The sequence below is a fragment of the Natrix helvetica genome (assembly GCF_964273705.1).
Source record: "Natrix helvetica genome assembly, chromosome: 5".
Classification (NCBI taxonomy): Eukaryota; Metazoa; Chordata; class Lepidosauria; order Squamata; family Natricidae; genus Natrix; species Natrix helvetica.
This window is the reverse complement of record NC_138551.1, coordinates 77,125,020-77,142,309: the sequence shown is the minus strand read 5'-3', so window position 1 is coordinate 77,142,309 and position 17,290 is coordinate 77,125,020. Positions and strand designations below refer to the sequence as shown.

Genomic DNA, 17,290 nt, shown 5'->3' with positions numbered 1-17,290 from the left:
TGTTAGGAAAGGGTGACTGCTGCTTATTGTAGAATGGGAAGAAGGGAGTCACACAAAATGGAGATTTAGAGGAAGCGGGGAAATGGGGGAACTCTGATAATAGCATTCCTTGTATTTTGCTGTGGAAATCATTTTCTTCTGTACGATGGTATGTCAATCATTACAAAATTTTAAAGCAGATGCAACAGAAATATTGAAAAAGTTGAAATGCTGTAAATGCTTTTACTTGAATATTTAAAGTAGCTTGTGATGAAATTGCTGCCCTGTTTCTTCTTTTGTTTTTTTAATTAGCATTCCCTTTGGAATACAGGTAGTCCTCAACTTGTGACAAGTCACTTAGCGATCAGAATTACAACAGATGTCTCCCTGGATATAGTTATGACCTGGATTTGAAGTTCTGACAATTGGGGGGGGGGGGTGGACTGCAGTCACATGACCACTTTATGGACTTGGCAACTGGCCATATTTATGACTGTTAGCAGCATCCCAGTCACATGACTGTACATTTTACAATGGATTTGCTGAAAACCAGCATCAATGTCCAGTTTTTGGCCAAACCACAACCCTATAGTGAACCATTGAGCCAAGAGCTGTGGTGGTGCAGTAGTTAGAATGCAGTATTGCAGGCTAACTCTACCAACTGCCAGCAGTTCAATCCTGACTGGCTCAAGGTTGACTCAGCCCTCCATCCTTCCGAGTTCGGTAAAATGAGGACCCAGATTGTTGGGGGCAATATGCTGACTCTGTAAACAGCTTAGAGAGCTGTAACCGTAAAGCACTGTGAAGTGGTATATAAGTCTTAAGTGCTATTGCTATTGATTTATTTTAACGACCATGGTGATTCACTTCATGACCACAGTAAAAATATTTTTAACATGGATTAAATATGTGAAAGACTCAGTTTATGACAATTACAACTTCCAACTGTATGGTGGGACCCCTTACATAGCCCAAGTATATTACCTGTATGTCTGTGATCAATTTAAGGAAACTTGCAAACTGTGTATCAAAGTAACATAATCTTGTATTATTACTGGGAATCAGTCTACAGACATGTATAAATCTGCAGGTTTACTCTCTCTAGATGCTGGAACATCACTTGCTGATCGAGAAGCTAGCTTGGAGCTAATAAAATTGGATATATCCCGCACATTTCCATCCCTTTATATTTTTCAGAAGGTAACATTTATCGATTATGCTTTGAGATTAGACTGCTTTTAAAATAATGGTTGCTAAAAGCAAGAATTCTGTCATTGGAAGACTTTTCTATTATGGTTTAATGCAGTCGATAAGTTCCATCTCCATTAAGAGGGTCTTAACTAAGATAGTTATAAAATGTGCACACTTTGTATATATTATAAACACTCTTGCAAGCTGAAGTATGGCAGAAAGGTTGATGTTTGCATTTCTGTAGAACTCTAGCTGTTATGTATTGAGTGTTTAAAAAGCCCATACAAAAAGAATAACGCAAGCAGATTACAAATTGTTTGGGAGTACAACATCTGGGTTGTATTTTTGAATCAAAATACTTAGGGAGAGGAGGAAAATTTACATTTTCATTTTCAAACTTGTGTGCAGGAAAGAATTCAACTCCAGTGTGTACATGTTATAAAGCCATTTTTCAAAAGCATATTTCTCTTTTGTTTGTACATAACTTAGTGTTCCTGGTACTGGTATTATGCTCCTCAAAATGTTGATATTAACAGTTCCACCTCTTTATTCCAGAGTAATAAATAAAATAGTAGGTTCCTCTGATTAGTGTCTCATTGTGAAATTGAAGCTGCTCAATGTCTTACAATAGTGTTTCCCAACCTCGACAACTTTAAAATGCGTGTGGGCTTCAGCTCAACAAAATCCTTAGCAATGACTGTCAACCGTCCCGTTGGCATATGCAGCAACATTATTTTACTGATAGATCCATATGGGCACAGGAGAAGTGAAGGTAATTCTGAGGTTTTGGTGCGAAAATCAGCATAGTTAATTTCCCCTCTTCCCCATTTGGGCCACCCATTGTCCAATACAGTGACGTGCGGTGAGGTTTATGGCTAATGAGACACTGACCCAGTGGTGGGTTTCACATTTTTTTAGACTTGTGGACTTCAACTCCCAGAATTCCACAGCCAGGCATGCTCAGTTCCGATTTAAAGCGACAGCATTTGTTTTTCTCCTTTGCGAAAGAATTTTCCTCCTTTCTTTTTCTTCTCCCTTCCCCTCCTTCCTCCCTCTCTCCCTCCCTCCCCCCTCTCTCAAACACACACACACACACACACACACACACACACACACACACATTGAATTGGACTACACACACGTTCCCCCAGCCCTGGAAGGATCCAGCCCAGCTTCACTGATTACAGGTTTGAAAAGGCAACGTGGCTCTGCCTGCAATCAAACCCTAACCCTTCCCTCCAGCCTTTGCCCAAAGCCCCACAACAGGAGGTTGAAGTTTGAATTCCTCCCCCTCCCTCCGACCCACACGTACCTTTTCCAGCTGTTTCAGAGAGGATTTCAACTCTGCTCTTGCCTCGGGTCCTCTGAAGAAGCCCTGCCCAAACGAGCACCCTCTACTATGAAGCAGGAGAACTGCGTGCCTCACCTACATCAGGAATTTTTAGGCTTTTAACCTTTGCTTAACTCGGCTCGAGTGATCATAAAACGCCTAAAGTCAGACTAGATGAGGCACGCAGTTCTCCTGCTTCATAGTAGAGGGCGCTTTTTTAGAGGCTTTTTTAAACAGTTAAGCAGAGTCATCCACGGTGAGGCAGCAACTAGCTCAGCCTGACCTCAGCTCTCGCCTTTTTCCTTTTACATTTTTCTTTTCTTTTCATGATGACAGTGGTGAGGCTGTGCCTCCCCTGCCTCCCCTGACTGCACGTCACTGGTCCAATATTGCCCACCAATCCAACACATTCTTTTTATTTTGGGAAAACAGGCTACGCTTTTGGAAGGTTCCCATCACACGGCCTTGAAGTATCGGTATTTTATGAGGTTACAAACGGCTCACATACATTCCTTACCTTTCTCCCAGCTCCCAATACATTCCAAGCATTCTTTCCCCACTCCCTTCATTTCTGTTGTCTAGTTGCGAGTAGAGGTGCATTATGAGTCAGCCTTGACAATGGCTGTTTTGAACGAAGAAATTTTGATAATTGAAGACCACACACTTTAAAGTTGCTGATGTTGGGAAACAGTTTTGCAGTGAAGTCCTACGACTAGGTATATCTTGCTCAGGCAGAAGACAGTTCTGATCCTCAGTATTTCCCTTCATGTTCAGTCAACCTGTACTTTGAAATGAACATTTATCAATATGAAAGCTCATTTCCCCTTCCTGTTTGGATGACAAAATGCTAAAACATAACCTTTGGATTCAAAGTCGCCTTTGTTCCATCATTACCATATGACTGCATCACTTTTATTAAATTGCAAATTATTTCAATCATGTTTATTGCTTGGAATTATCATTGCCTTGTCCCTAAATTAAGTATGTCATAAAGTGAATGGACATATTGGATTTCTTCTTTTTAATAAAACTGCTTTTTAAATGCAGTAGCTTTCCAGTGAAAATGATGAGAGGAGAACAGATTATTGAATGTATTATCCTGGACCAATAGCTCTAATGACCTAATGTGATTCATAGTATTGATTACAATTATTTTCTGTATTAATATTTGTAAAGTACCTGAAGTTTTACTAGGATTGAGGAGGTGGATAAATTGCACAAATTAATGGGTAAAGTGCCTCCATAAGGAATACATTTTGTTATCATACAAAACAATAATATAGATACTATATTGGCTTCTGGCTTCACATAGATACTAATCTGGCTTCACATAGATACTAATCTGGCTTCTGGCAGTGGATAGCTTTTTCAGACATACCTTACATATAATCTACTTTGCACTGATTAGCATCCTGACTGCCACATTTATATTAATTGAAATTTTTGAACGTTTTCATATAGAACATATTATATTCATAGATCTGCCTAGGCAGGAATACCAGCTGTACAATACAAAATTTAGAAAATGGAATGTCCTGTCACAAAAGTAGAGTATATTCCTGTCTTTGCTGAAGTTGTATCTAGTATGTATTTTTCTTGAAAAATAACAGCAAACAACATTCAAGATCATTAATTCATACACATAAAGAGTTATAATGAGGAGATTTTAGAAGTAAATTTGATGACATGATTCCTGGATGATAAAAAGTTGGTATTAACGGTTATATAATATATACTGTCTATATGTGCGTGTGTGTGCGCGCGTGTGTGTGTGTATAAATAAAATAATGTATGGTCTTGTTGTATTCGGGTATATATATATATAAACTTCAGTGTGATTATTCTATGCAGGGATTTTTTTCTTGATGTAAAATAACCTTTATCATATATCTCCATTTTGAAATTTCAATTTTTAACCTTTTCTTTTTGGATGTACTGTTTCTATTTTAGGGTGGCCCTTATCATGATCTCTTGCACAGTGTCCTGGGAGCATATACATGTTACAGACCTGATGTAGGATATGTAAGTATTTGTACAGTGTTGTCACTCTTTCAACAACAATGACAATAATAAAGTAGAATGACTGTGGAAAAGAAAGCAAAGGTACTATTAATAATCATCAAAGTTCTTGATGCAATCCCAAACTATCTGGAGCACAACTTAAGTATCAGGAGCATTGACAAAAATCACCATCAGTCAGTTGCAAAAGGCAACTATACTTGGATCACTTTACGTCTTGTGATTAAACTTTTAACACCATCAAACAACATCTTCCTATCTCAAATCCCTAGTAAGGGTTTGATAGGTGGATAAAAATGCCAAAACCAGCCTAAACATTTGGCTAACTGTGCAACCAACCATAATAATGATGATAAGGTATTAAATTTGTATGCCTTCCAACCAAGGGTGGGTTCCATCAGGCACTACTGCCATTTCCTCGTGTGCGTGCCATGCACGCACTTGGTACACGCTGTGCTCACATGCGCAATGCCATTAAAATTGTTCTGCACATGCGCAGAACTGAAAAATAAGGTGGCGGCACGTATGGCGCTGCCCGGGGAACCATTTTGGGGGCATGGCAGGCCTTAGTCACTGTCGTTTCCAGCGACCCAGGCCACCAAATCACTACCGGTTCGTCGGAACCAGTAGGAACCCACCACTGCTTCCAACTCTCAACAACCTGGGTATTTCACAACAATAAAATAGAAATTACAATAAATTCAAAGCTCCCCTAATTTATTATATTGATATATATGATCATTGATATGATTATAACCATATGCTTTATAAACGGAGTCAACTATCACAAACTTAGCCTTTTGACCCCAAAAGGGAAAACATGTTCTGCTACACTTTGTTTCCATAGTTGAAATTCAATTCTGTTGCTGTCTAGGGGATTCTGGGAGTTGAAGTCTACTCCTCTTAAAGTTGCTGAATTTGAGAAACGGGTGTAACTATTCTGCTGTAAGGTACTTCATATCAAAGGATGATCTTCCTAATACTGTAATTAGTTGTTTAGTCACTAGGAGTACAGAAGAGATATCCCTAGCAAATATAAATATCTCAAGATATCTAGAGATATCCTAGATAACTCGAGATACTTCTCGGTAAACATACACAGGATTGCATTACTTTAAAGTGACACTCTAGACCAGGGGTGTCAAACTCACGTTGTCATGGTGGCATCACATGGACGTATCGGGACTTTTCTCCCCTTCGCTAAACCGGCTGTGGCCAGTACATGACGCATCTGGCACGTGGGCCGGGAGTTTGACAGGCCTGCTCTAGACCAGGGGTGTCAAATTCGATTTCATTGAGGGCCACATCAGGGTTGTGTTTGACTTCGAGGGGGGCCTCATGGGCATGGCCATGATTTTGCAGCTCTCTGCCAGTAAAAATGCAGCCCTCATGAGCTCCATTTTTGTTGGCAGAGGCACCACAGGCCAGTCCTTCACTGTTTCCAGGGAGGCCCCGTGGGCCAGATCTAAGAACCCTGAGTTTGACAACCCTGCTCTAGACAAACGGAAATAGAAAGAAATTGCTGAGAATCATTGTATTCATTCACCCACATCTATTTTCTTTCCATCCTTCTTATATTTGCTTAGAAACATGCACCAAATTTTAGCTATCTAAAGTAAAATATTGAGCATCATTAACTCCCGATGGGCATGTTTTTTTCTATATGCATAATCACGGTTATTTTTAGACTAAAGTATAATTCAGCAAGTAAATGTATGAAAAAAGGAGCATCTGGTTCAGAATAAGCTGCCCATCTTAGTGTCATAATTTGGTTGCATCCTAATTTTCAAAAATACTAAAGCTTCAGCCGTAGCATAAAATCCAGCCTTTTACTTGGTGGACTCAAAACTTTTTTGTTTGTCTGTTTGTATGTTAAAGGTCCAGGGAATGTCTTTCATTGCTGCGGTTCTCATACTTAATCTGGAGGAGGCAGATGCTTTTATTGCCTTTGCAAACCTTTTGAACAAGCCATGCCAGCTAGCCTTTTTTCGGGTGGATCATAGCATGGTATGTGCCCATATTACGACTTTCTATTATTATTTGACTTGATTTCTTCTTACCGTAAAATGTTCCTGGACAAGTAAGTAGATGTTCCTATTGAAGTCAGTGCCATTCCTAGTTTTCGAAACATCAAAGCTTTGTATTCATCCTTACAGCTAACAGGCACCGTATTTTTCGGAGTATAAGACGCACCTTTTTCACCTCAAAAAAGAGGCTGAAAATCTGGGTACGTCTTATACACTGAATACAGCATTTTTTGCCTCTCAAAACCCCCTTACCAAAGTGGCCACGCAGAGCCTGTAGGAGGCTTTCAGAGTGCTTTTGGGGGCTGGGGAGGGAAGAAATGAGCAAAAAAAGGGCTGTTTTTTGCTCAATTTTGTGCTCCTGTCCCCAGGAACACTCCATAAGCGTCCTAAAGGCTATTCATGCCTTTTTTGTGGGGGGAAACGGGGTCATTTTCACAAAAAAATGGGCCGTTTTGGGGAGTTCTGCAGAGTGCAAAACCTTTTTTTTTTTTTATTTGCCTCTTCAAAACCTTGGTGCGTCTTATACTCCAGTGCGTCTTATACTCCGTGAAATGCGGTATTTGCACCCAAGGAACTGTGCCCGCAGCAAATGCAAGAGTAGAATATGTTTTCCCTTTACAGAAGTGTTGCCTTTTTTCAGAATGTGCACATTCTATTTTCAGTTCCTCTAGTTTTCTGTGACATAATCCCTGCAGGGTTTTTTTTGCCTTTTGGACAAAGAGATAGCAAGAAGAAAATAATACTCTGATTACTTATGCCTGGTAACACATGCCTTAGATAAACTAGGGTTGGATTACTATAACAACGTCCTCATTGGGTTACCTTTCAGAAAAAAACACTTCAGAAGCTGCAGTTCTTTGAGAATGTTGCTGCCAGGAAAATATTGGGCAAAATATTGGGCATATTCTTGCATTGTTCCACTAGTTGCCAATGTGTTTGATCCAGAATATCTAATGTTTCCTTCTATACCAAAAAGGGTGGGGGAGGTGTACTTGTGCCTTTCCAGTTGTTACTGAATTACATGCTGGTGGGGAATTCAGGGGGTTGAAGTCCACTCATTGCCAAGGGTGAGAAACACTGTCTTAGAACCTTCTCTGTTTACCTACCATATAGAATGGAAAGGGTGAGGAGATTAGAGTGTTTTTGGTGTTTGAACCTGTATTGCACCTGGTGAAACACTGGTGGCCTGGGCTCCGGTTATGTTTTGCCCTTAGTGAAGATAGTGTTGTCTGGGGAGAGGCTTCATTTGATTGGTTGTGCTAAAGCAGGGTTGTTCAAACTTGGGAACTTTAAGACTTGTGGACTTCAACTCCCAGAATTCCCCAGCTGGCTGGGGAATTCTGGGAATTGAAGTCCACAAGTCTTAAAGTTCCCAAGTTTGGACATCCTGTGCTAAAGTTTATTGCTAAGTCATCTTTGTGTATTTTTATAATGTTACTCTATTTTTAATGTAGTGCATGTTATACAGAGTTTAAATTGTTTTAAAGGGTATGCCGCCAGATTTATTGTTTATTCTTTTTCTCCCTAAAAGATTTCAGTTTGTTTTTCAATTGAATTGTACAGCTGTTACAATGTTAGATTAAAGATGGAGAAAATTCCGAAGTGATTTGTCTTGATCTGATTTCTTTACAGCTCAGAAACCTGGCAATTTTAACAGGGGTGCATAGACTTTCTATATTCACTGTATCTATGAACAGTGTTTACCAGTACAGGTAGTCCTTGATTTACAACAGTTTAGTGACCATTCAGAATTATAACGGCACTGAAAAAAAGGATTTATGACAATTTTTCACACTTATGACCGTTGCAGCATCCCCAGGGTCAGATGATTTACGTTCGGATGCCTGACAACTGGTTCATATTTAAGATGGTTGCAGCGTCCCGGGGTCATGTGATCACCTTTTGCGACCTTCTGACAAGGAAAGTCCATGGAGAAGCCAGATCTACTTAACAACTGGGTTACTAATTTAACAACCGCAGTGATTCGCTTAACAAATGTCATAAACAACAGGAAAAGTCATAAAATGGGGTAAAACTGACTTAACAAATTTCTCACCTAGCAACATAAATTCTGGACTCCGTTGTGGTCGTAAGTTGAGGACTGCCTGCATCTGTATAAGTGTTTCTCAACTTTGGCAATTTTAAGATGTGGACTTCAACTCCCAGAATTCCCCAGCGAGCAATCTTGTCAAGTTGTCAAGGATGAGAAACACTTGCCTACATTGCAAGGGTAATTAAAAGCTGGAATCATGAACTCTGAGTGTTTGAATATTAGCTAAATTATTTCTCAACTGCATAATCTGTTGTATAGCAACCGCAATCTCACTTTAAGATTTACTGTTTAAATAAGGCATACTCTATTCTGTAAGCGAATGTATAATTCGGCAGAAGTTTCAAAGTTTGTGACGTTTTGTATGTTTTCCTGAATGATATATTTTTCTCCCCTTCCTTTCTTTTCAGATGCTGAAGTACTTTGCAGCATTTGAAGTATTTTTTGAGGAAAACTTGCCTAAACTGTTTCATCATTTTAAATCCTATAATCTTACCCCCGACATATACTTGATAGATTGGTACGTTGAAAAACTTAATAGTCACATCCTGCCACAGCGATAAACTTTCAGGCGAAGTTCAATGCTAGCCAGAGTTTAACAGGCATTCTAGGGTTCCTTGTGATTGAGGGCGAAGGCTCATTCTCCAAGTTGTGAGTTGGTTTCCAAACATTTTGCTACCAGGCTAGGTAGCATCTTCAGTGGAGTTTAAGGGATGTCAGTGTTCCCCTGAAGATATCACCTATCCTGGTTATGAAACATTCGGAAACCAACCCATAAGTTTGGAGAACGAACCTTCACCCTCATCCTACACCTGAGCTACAGATATTTGCCACTATTGCAATCCTTGTGATTGGTTAAGGAAATCTGGTTAGGAGAACAGACGTAACTGTGACATGTATGCATAAGGCACAGAGGAGTAAACAAGAGAATGGGATTTAACTGGCAGATGGCTTATTGAAGGCTATCCCATGGGTTTAACCTTCAATTGCTTATTAAAACAAAATTAGTTTTCTCCCTGGCCAAATAAGGTTGGTAAAATATGAGAAAAGGAGAATAAACAGTGTTTCACTTAACTAGCTTCTGAGCTAAATTTTGCCTCTTAAAAACAAATTCCTGGATGCTTGAACTGCCATCCCAGAGAAAAATCTGCTTCTTATAATATTATATGTTCACATTCTGTTGTCCCCATGAACACTACTGTAGCACCAAACACAGCAGGCAGATTTTTTTAAATGCAATAACTGAAATGTAGTCATTGTATACAGTGGGTTATTATCTAAATATACTGTATTTTTCGGAGTATAAGATTTTGAAGAGGTAAATTTTAAAAAAGGCCTTGCACTCTGCAGACCTCCCAAGCCCTCTGCACGCCTCATTTCTTTGTGAAAAACAGGGCATGCAGAGAGTTTAAGAGGCCTGCAAAGTGCTCCTGGGGGCTGGGGGATGGCAAAAACGAGCAAAAAACAGCCCGCTTTTTTTGCCCTCCAAAAAGGGCACACATAGCCTTTAGGAGACTTGTAGAGTGCTTTTGGGGGCTGGGGGAGGGGCAAAAATGAGCAAAAAATGGCCCATTTTTTGCTAGTTTTTGCCTTCCCTAGCCCTCAGAAGTACTTTGCAGGCCTCCCAAAGCCTATGCGCATCCGTTTTTATAAAGGAGGAGGGGTTTCAGGAGGCCAAAAATGCTGTATTCTACCCTCTTTTGGGGGGGGGGTGCGTCTTATACTCTGAAAAACACGGTAACTACATATCCACTTATTAAATTAGCTTTTCTTTTTGAAATCTGAGCCATTGTTGACTTTAGGCAACTGGATAAGTCCCTGCTGTTTCCTTGACGAGATTTCAGAAGTAGTTTGTCAGTGCCTTTTTCCCAGGGCTGTGAGGGACTGACCCACAGTCACTCGGTTGGCTTTGTCCAAACGACAGGACTAGAACTATTTCCTGCTTTCTAGCCTGGTATCTTAACCGCTACACCAGGGGTGTCCAAACTTGGGAACTTTAAGACTTGTGGGCTTCAACTCCCAGAATTCCCCAGCCAGCCATGCTGGCTGGGGAATTCTGGGAGTTGAAGTCCACAAGTCTTAAAGTTCCCAAGTTTGGACACCCCTGCGCTACACCAAACTGGCTTTCGAATCTCCATATTGCAGCTCTTCGCTTGGGATGTAGGAGGTACACTTGGAAGTGGAGAGAGAGCTGTTGCAAATGAAACATTTACCGGTGTTTCGTTCCTTAAGCCAAAGCGTGATTGTTTCTCTAGATTAAATAATCACGGGTAGTGCGAGAGAAATTGGAGGGTGTGGTGTTTTGTTTGTGCCCTGACGTGCCTGATTCTTTTTAATTTCAAAATGCAGGATCTTCACCCTGTACAGCAAGTCACTCCCCCTTGATTTGGCCTGTCGAGTTTGGGATGTCTTTTGTAGAGATGGAGAAGAATTTTTGTTCAGAACTGGATTAGGAATCCTTAGGTTATATGAAGACATTCTCCTGCAGATGGACTTTATTCATATAGCACAGTTTCTAACAAAGCTACCAGAAGATATCACGTCGGAGAAGCTCTTCTCGTGCATTACATCTATTCAGATGCAGAACAGTAACAAAAAATGGGCTCAGGTAAGTACTAACTGAACGCGACGGATAAACGTTTAATTTTACCAGAGATCAACCCTCAGTTTAAGAGAGAGGGGCAGCCACGGGCAGAGATGGAGCTTAACCTTGCCTAGGAAAACAAGGCTTTACCTGTTGCTAAATGAAGGTGGTTGCCTTGGGAATAGCATTCTTGGAATGGACGCCACCACTGACAAGGCCTCGAACGCTCTGGCCATCTGCCACATACATGTAGTCCTTGATTTACAACTACAATTGGGACCGGAATTTCTGTTGCTAAGCAGGGCAATTGTTAAGGGAGTCATGGCCAATTTTATGACTTTTTTTTTTTTGCTATGGTTAACCCAGGGGTGTCCAAACTTGGCAACTTTAAGACTTGTGGACTTCAACTCTGGGGAATTCTGGGAGTTGAAGTCCACAAGTCTTCAAGTTGCCAAGTTTGGACACCCCTGGGTTAACTGAACGACAGCGGTTGTTAAGTGAATCATGCAGTCGTTAAGAGAATCCAGCTCCCCCCCACCAATTGACTTTGCTTGTCAGAAGCCAGCTGGGAAGGGCACACCCGGGGATAACCCTGGCATGCTACAACCATCCTAAGTGCCTACCACGTGCCCGAATTTTGATCACTTGTCTGTGGGAATGGTGCAGTGGTTGTAAGTGGGAGAAGTGGTTGTAAGTAAGGTTTTTTTTCAGCACCGTTGTAACTTTGAAGAGTTGCTAAATGACTGTTTGTAAATCGAGGTTTAGCTGTACTAGATTGCATCTGACATCTGACAAGCATTTATTGAAAAGATTGCCTGTAGACAGGAACATGCCAATGGCGTTTTAAGAACTGCTGAAACCATGAAGGACTTTGATTAAAACCTGCACTGTGAGTTCAATTGCTGTAGTTGAGGCAACACGATGTTATATAGTCCCAGATAGTTTCATAGTTGTCATTTGGAAAACAGTTTGTATACGTCGCATCTCCTTAATCTGAAAATGATCAGCAAATTGGTGAAAATGGGCTTTCATTATCCATGCAATTCCTTTCTCTTAGAAAGAAGTGTGTAAGAGATGACTTATGTCTTGGGTGATACAGTGAACCCTCAACAGGCTGTGTACTTCAGTTAAGGGAGCTGCAGTCCTGGATAAGAAGTGCCAATGAACCATCTCCCAAGAATCATTTCTCTAAACCTTGGGCCATGGTCTACTGCCGGGCCACGGCCTGTTCAAAACCAGGCTGCCCAAGTGGTGGGCAAGTGCATGCACACCTCCACTTCCATGAGTAGCAGGCACTCACCTGCGAAGCTCCCCTTGTGCTCATAGTAGGCACTTGGGCAGAGCCATCCCTTCTGTCAACCTGCAGCTAGGAGAGAGTCAGGGGTAGATTCCTGCTCCCTCCCCCTACCCATCCGCACATCATCAAGATGAAGAGCGAGAGGAGGAATTCTGGGAGTTGAAGTCCACAAGTCTTAAAGCTGTCAAGTTTGAACACACCTGGGGTTTTTTTTCTAAAGGGTTAGGGGTGCAAGGGTCTTGTAACTTGACAGCTTTAAGACTTGTGTGCTTCAAATGCCAGAGTTTCTGAGCCAACATTTTGGTTGCTAAGCAAGAGCTTTGTTAAGTGAGTTTCACCACATTTTACAAGTTGGCCGCTCCCACCCAGTCACATGCTGGCAAGCCACTCCCACCCGGTTACATGGCTGGGAAGCCACTCCCACCCAGTCATATGGCCAGCAAGCCACTCCCACAAAGCAGGCCACACCTACAGAAGAGGTTCTAAAAAAAATTTAAACCCACCACTGGAGAGAGTGTGTGTGCGCGGGGGGACTTTACATGTGCAAATGGCGAGCACTCATGCACAAAGCTCCATTTGTGCAAGTGTAAATAGAGCTGTGTGTGCATTGCGTGCTCTGGCCACTCACACAAAACCCATCCCTCAGGGTGCCTATACAGAAGGTTTGGGGACCACTGGTCTAGATTGATGGTTTCTCATTGTTGATTGATCTATTACCATGATGGCAAACCTATGGCAGAGGTGGCACACAGAGCCCTCTCTGTGGGCACATGCACCGTCACCAGATGCTCTTCCAGGTTCCATCATGTGCATATGCACCGGCCAGCTGCTCCCTTCTGGGCTTCCGGCACGCCAACTGGTGTTCTGGCAGGCATGCGCGCGCTGGCACCCAGATGAGAGCAGCTGGCCAGTGCGCATGCACGCACCGGAACCTGGAAGAGCAGCTGGCTGCCATGCACATGCGCACTAGCCATACTCTCCCGGGTATGAAAATTATTTCAACACAGAGATACCGAAATAAATATGTTAGAGGCAGTTCCTGCATCTCTGCTGTCTGGGATTTTCTAACTAACTTTCAGAAATTTAACAATTTACCATACTTGCATTTTTCCAAAGAATATGCTATGATGATGATACTGTTGATTATAAAGCTTCCTAGATGGCATACTGAAATTTAATTGAGATTGTGATTACTTTGGATACATTAGCATTGATTATTCTTATATTAGGGTATACGCCTTAAACCTTCTTTCTACTACTATATGTTGAAATGAGTTGGGTTTGGGTCTTCAGTTACTCATGATTAAACTGGGTGAGCGGGTTCCTTAATCCATCACATAAAGGCTTGTTATTTAGTTCTCTGTTTATAATTAATTATTATAAAACTTAATATTGAGCTGTTGAAAAATAGCGGTTAAGGGACTGATGGAATGATCCATGACAGGTGAGAAAACCTTGCAGAAATGACTAGTTTTTATAAATGTTAAAAAGGAGTGAAGTTTTGGCCCATTTTTAAGTTTTATTTTAAAAACTGGTGTGTTTCAGGTGTTTGCCTCATTAATGAAGGATAGCAAAGAAGGAGACAGGAACCATAGTCCAGCACTAAAAAGCTAACTTCCAAGTTCAATTGGAAAAACCACTTGGTTGTGAAAGAATTCTTCTAAAACATCTTCTCAGTGAAAACCACTAAAAACGGCCTCCGAGACCGAAGAAGAAACCGTATTGACTGAACGCAGTGGTGGAATTTGACGGTCCTTATCCTGCTGCCAGTATTACAAGACCTCGTCTGCTAGAAGATTCCTTTTCGCAGGAAGCAGAACAATAAAGTATGAAACTGAGAAAGTGGCTACCGCATATTTAATATTTAAAGTTGAACGCAATAACATTTGTAATAACTTTTGTTGGTACTTAAAATTTTTGAGGGATACCTTTTTTATGATTACCACAAAGGCACTTTTGGTGGGGCAGGGCTGGTGTTTTAAAGGAAGACCCCGGAAACTGCTACCTGAACCAAACGTTTTGGTACAAATACCTCCAAAATTACAGATGAAATCCTTAGGACCAAATCAGGGTTTGTTTTGGTATACAGGCTTGCCCGGAACAGGAGGCTTTTACGGGCGTCTGACGAAACTCCTTGTAAACGGCAGTTTCGCTTTCCAACTAAGGGAATGCATGTAAGCGAATAGAGAGGAAATTGCATTTAATTTTGCTACGGAGCCCTTGGCAAAAGTCTTTTGGCTGAAGGTGGCAGTAACTGGGGGCTTAGGTAAGCAGCCAAGCGGGTGTTCAGCGTTTTACATTTTGAAGTACTTTGCTTACAGGAAAATTGGTTTCTAATCCATAAAAAAATCATATGAATTTTTTTTTAATCAAAGTGACTTATACTTGATAAACACTAGTATAATTAATAAGCTAGTGATAACCCTTTTGCACATTTTACGCAATGTTAATGTTGAAAGTTTTGAGTCCCCTGTATATTGAAGTGTTTTCTCGTTTAAATTTAAAGTTGATTACTGCAGTGTGTACAATAACGAGTACCCAAAACGCATATTGTTAGTCCATATATTCTCTTTTAACGTCAGCATCGATACTGTAAAGACAACCCGTGGAAGGCTGAACTTCTTTCACACTCCAAAATGTTTTAAAATGGCTTTTGAACTGAGGGGGATGGAAAGGATACCTCTTAATCTCTCTGAGCAGCTAATGCTTGTTCTTTCTAAGTCCGTTTTGATAGTATTAATGTAAATAAAATTGCCTTTCCTTTTTTTCTTTTCTTTGTACCTGGTCCTTGTATGTGCAAATGAAGTCAAAAATTTATCATTGCATTAAAAAGTAAGTGAGACTGCTTCGGTTGTCGAGTGTTTAAAAAAGTTGCAGAGCCTATTTTAAAGATTTGGTTACAGTATATTGTAATATTTATGTTGCTATCAAATGTAAACCACACTTCAATATTACTTATTACAACATTCAACTTGAAGTTCAAATGTCTGCTTTTTTCCCCCTCTTATGTATTTACTTGCTCCGGTGTATGTCATTTACTTGGGTTCTCTTGTACAGTTTTCTTACTTTTCAAGTACAGTATACACATGTATATAAATTGTAAATAGAAGGAATTTAGCCTTCATTCACCACTACTAATAACAATTCCTGTGTAAATAAACTTGTAAGCAGAATGAATACTGTCTTCATTTCAGTTTGTTCAGCCTTCATCTATAAAGGAGAATCTTCTGTAGCTTCACCAATGATCTGCTTCAGTAGTCACTCCTAGGCCCATCCAGACATGAGCGCAAAAGTCTTTTTCAAAGTTGGGGATCCTATGCTGTTATACAGATTACTGAACTGCAGCCACTGGCTATACTGGTTGAGGCAATGGGAGTTGTGGTTTTGCAGCAACTTCACATATAATCCCCATTCCTTTGTATACGAAACAGAGCCAGATACGAAGAATTCAGAATACCAATCTTAGCTGTCCCTTAAGCGGATTATAAACCTAAGGGGGAGGTCCGCAACCCACGGCTCTGGAGTCACATGTGGTTCTTTCATCCCTCTGCTGCGGCCCCCTGTCACTGGTCAGCACCACAATTTTCATAGGAGCTTCCGGTTTGGGCGGGGGGAAGCATCATGTGCCAGGAGTAGACTCTATGGCAAGGGTTGGGTTTTCCGGTCAGCTCCACAATTGATAGGGCTTTTGGTTAGGGCAGGTAGAGAAAAAAGGATGCCGTACTAGGAGGAGACTCTATGGTGAGGGAACTGGACATCCGGTCAGCTCCAGAATTGAACTAACTGGCTTCCAGTTAGGACCTTTGTGGCTCTGAGTGTTTAAGGTTGCTGACCCCTGACCTAAGGGATGGAGAACAATTGACCGGCATACTTGCAATGCCCTTATCACAGAAAATGAACAGAAGTTCCTACATCAGTAGATGCTGTCTTCTGTTTTTACCTAATGGTAAAATCATTTTGCAGCGTCAAACAAGAGCAGAGTTTGGGTTTCTTAGATAAGGCGGCCTTAACAGAACCACTTCAGAGATGGGTACAAATTATTCAGTTCAATGCAAGGGAATAGTGCCCAAAGTGTTACCCGACCCCATTGCCACTGCACTTCAGCATAATGAAGCAAAAAGCTTTACTTCTTTTAAACACTACACTGCATTTTAAAGAGTTGCAAGTCGCAGACTACCTACATTGTCGGAGCTGTGCTGTCATTAAATGAGCTCTGGTAACTTGAGGACCATCTGTATTGTCTGAACCATGCTAAAGCTTGTATCGTTAAGCTCAGAAATTGTGCACATGTCAGCATTTTTTGCACATGTCAGATTGTGCATGAGGAAATAATTTCTTTGGAAGCTTCTGTGGTTTGGAGAAGACCAGCATCAGAATTGGTTATAAGATAGACAGCTATACAGGTAATACGCAACTTATGACCACAACAGATCCCCAAATTTCTATTGGTAAGTGAGGTAGTGGTGAGTTTTGCCTTCATTTTACAATCTTTCGTGCCACAGTTATTAAGTGAATCACCACAGTTGGTTAAGTTAGTAACATGGTTGTTAAGTGAATATTGTTTCCCCATTGATTGCTTGTCAGAAAGTCACAAAAGGTGATCACATGACCCCAGGACACTGCAACTGTCATAAATATGAATCAGTTTCCACGCATCCAAATTTTGATCACACAACCATGCAACAATCTTGCTCATAAGTCAATTTTTAAAGTGCCATAGTAATACAATACAATACAATACAATAGTAGAGTTGGAAGGGACCTTGGAGGTCTTCTAGTCCAACCCCCTGCCTCGGCAGGAAACCCTATACCG

The 17,290-nt window shown here is 41.0% G+C and overlaps 1 protein-coding gene across 1 annotated transcript in view; it reads left to right on the top strand.

The window, feature by feature from the left end:
* TBC1D12 (TBC1 domain family member 12) overlaps positions 1–15,654 on the top strand; it is a 64,403-nt gene extending 48,749 nt beyond the window's left edge. The window contains 6 exon segments of the mRNA XM_081953925.1: positions 1,085–1,179; positions 4,451–4,522; positions 6,398–6,526; positions 9,007–9,116; positions 10,946–11,204; positions 14,023–15,654. Coding sequence (XP_081810051.1) covers positions 1,085–1,179; positions 4,451–4,522; positions 6,398–6,526; positions 9,007–9,116; positions 10,946–11,204; positions 14,023–14,091 — 734 coding nt within the window. The 3' untranslated portion in view covers positions 14,092–15,654.
* Positions 15,655–17,290: the final 1,636 nt, after the last annotated feature.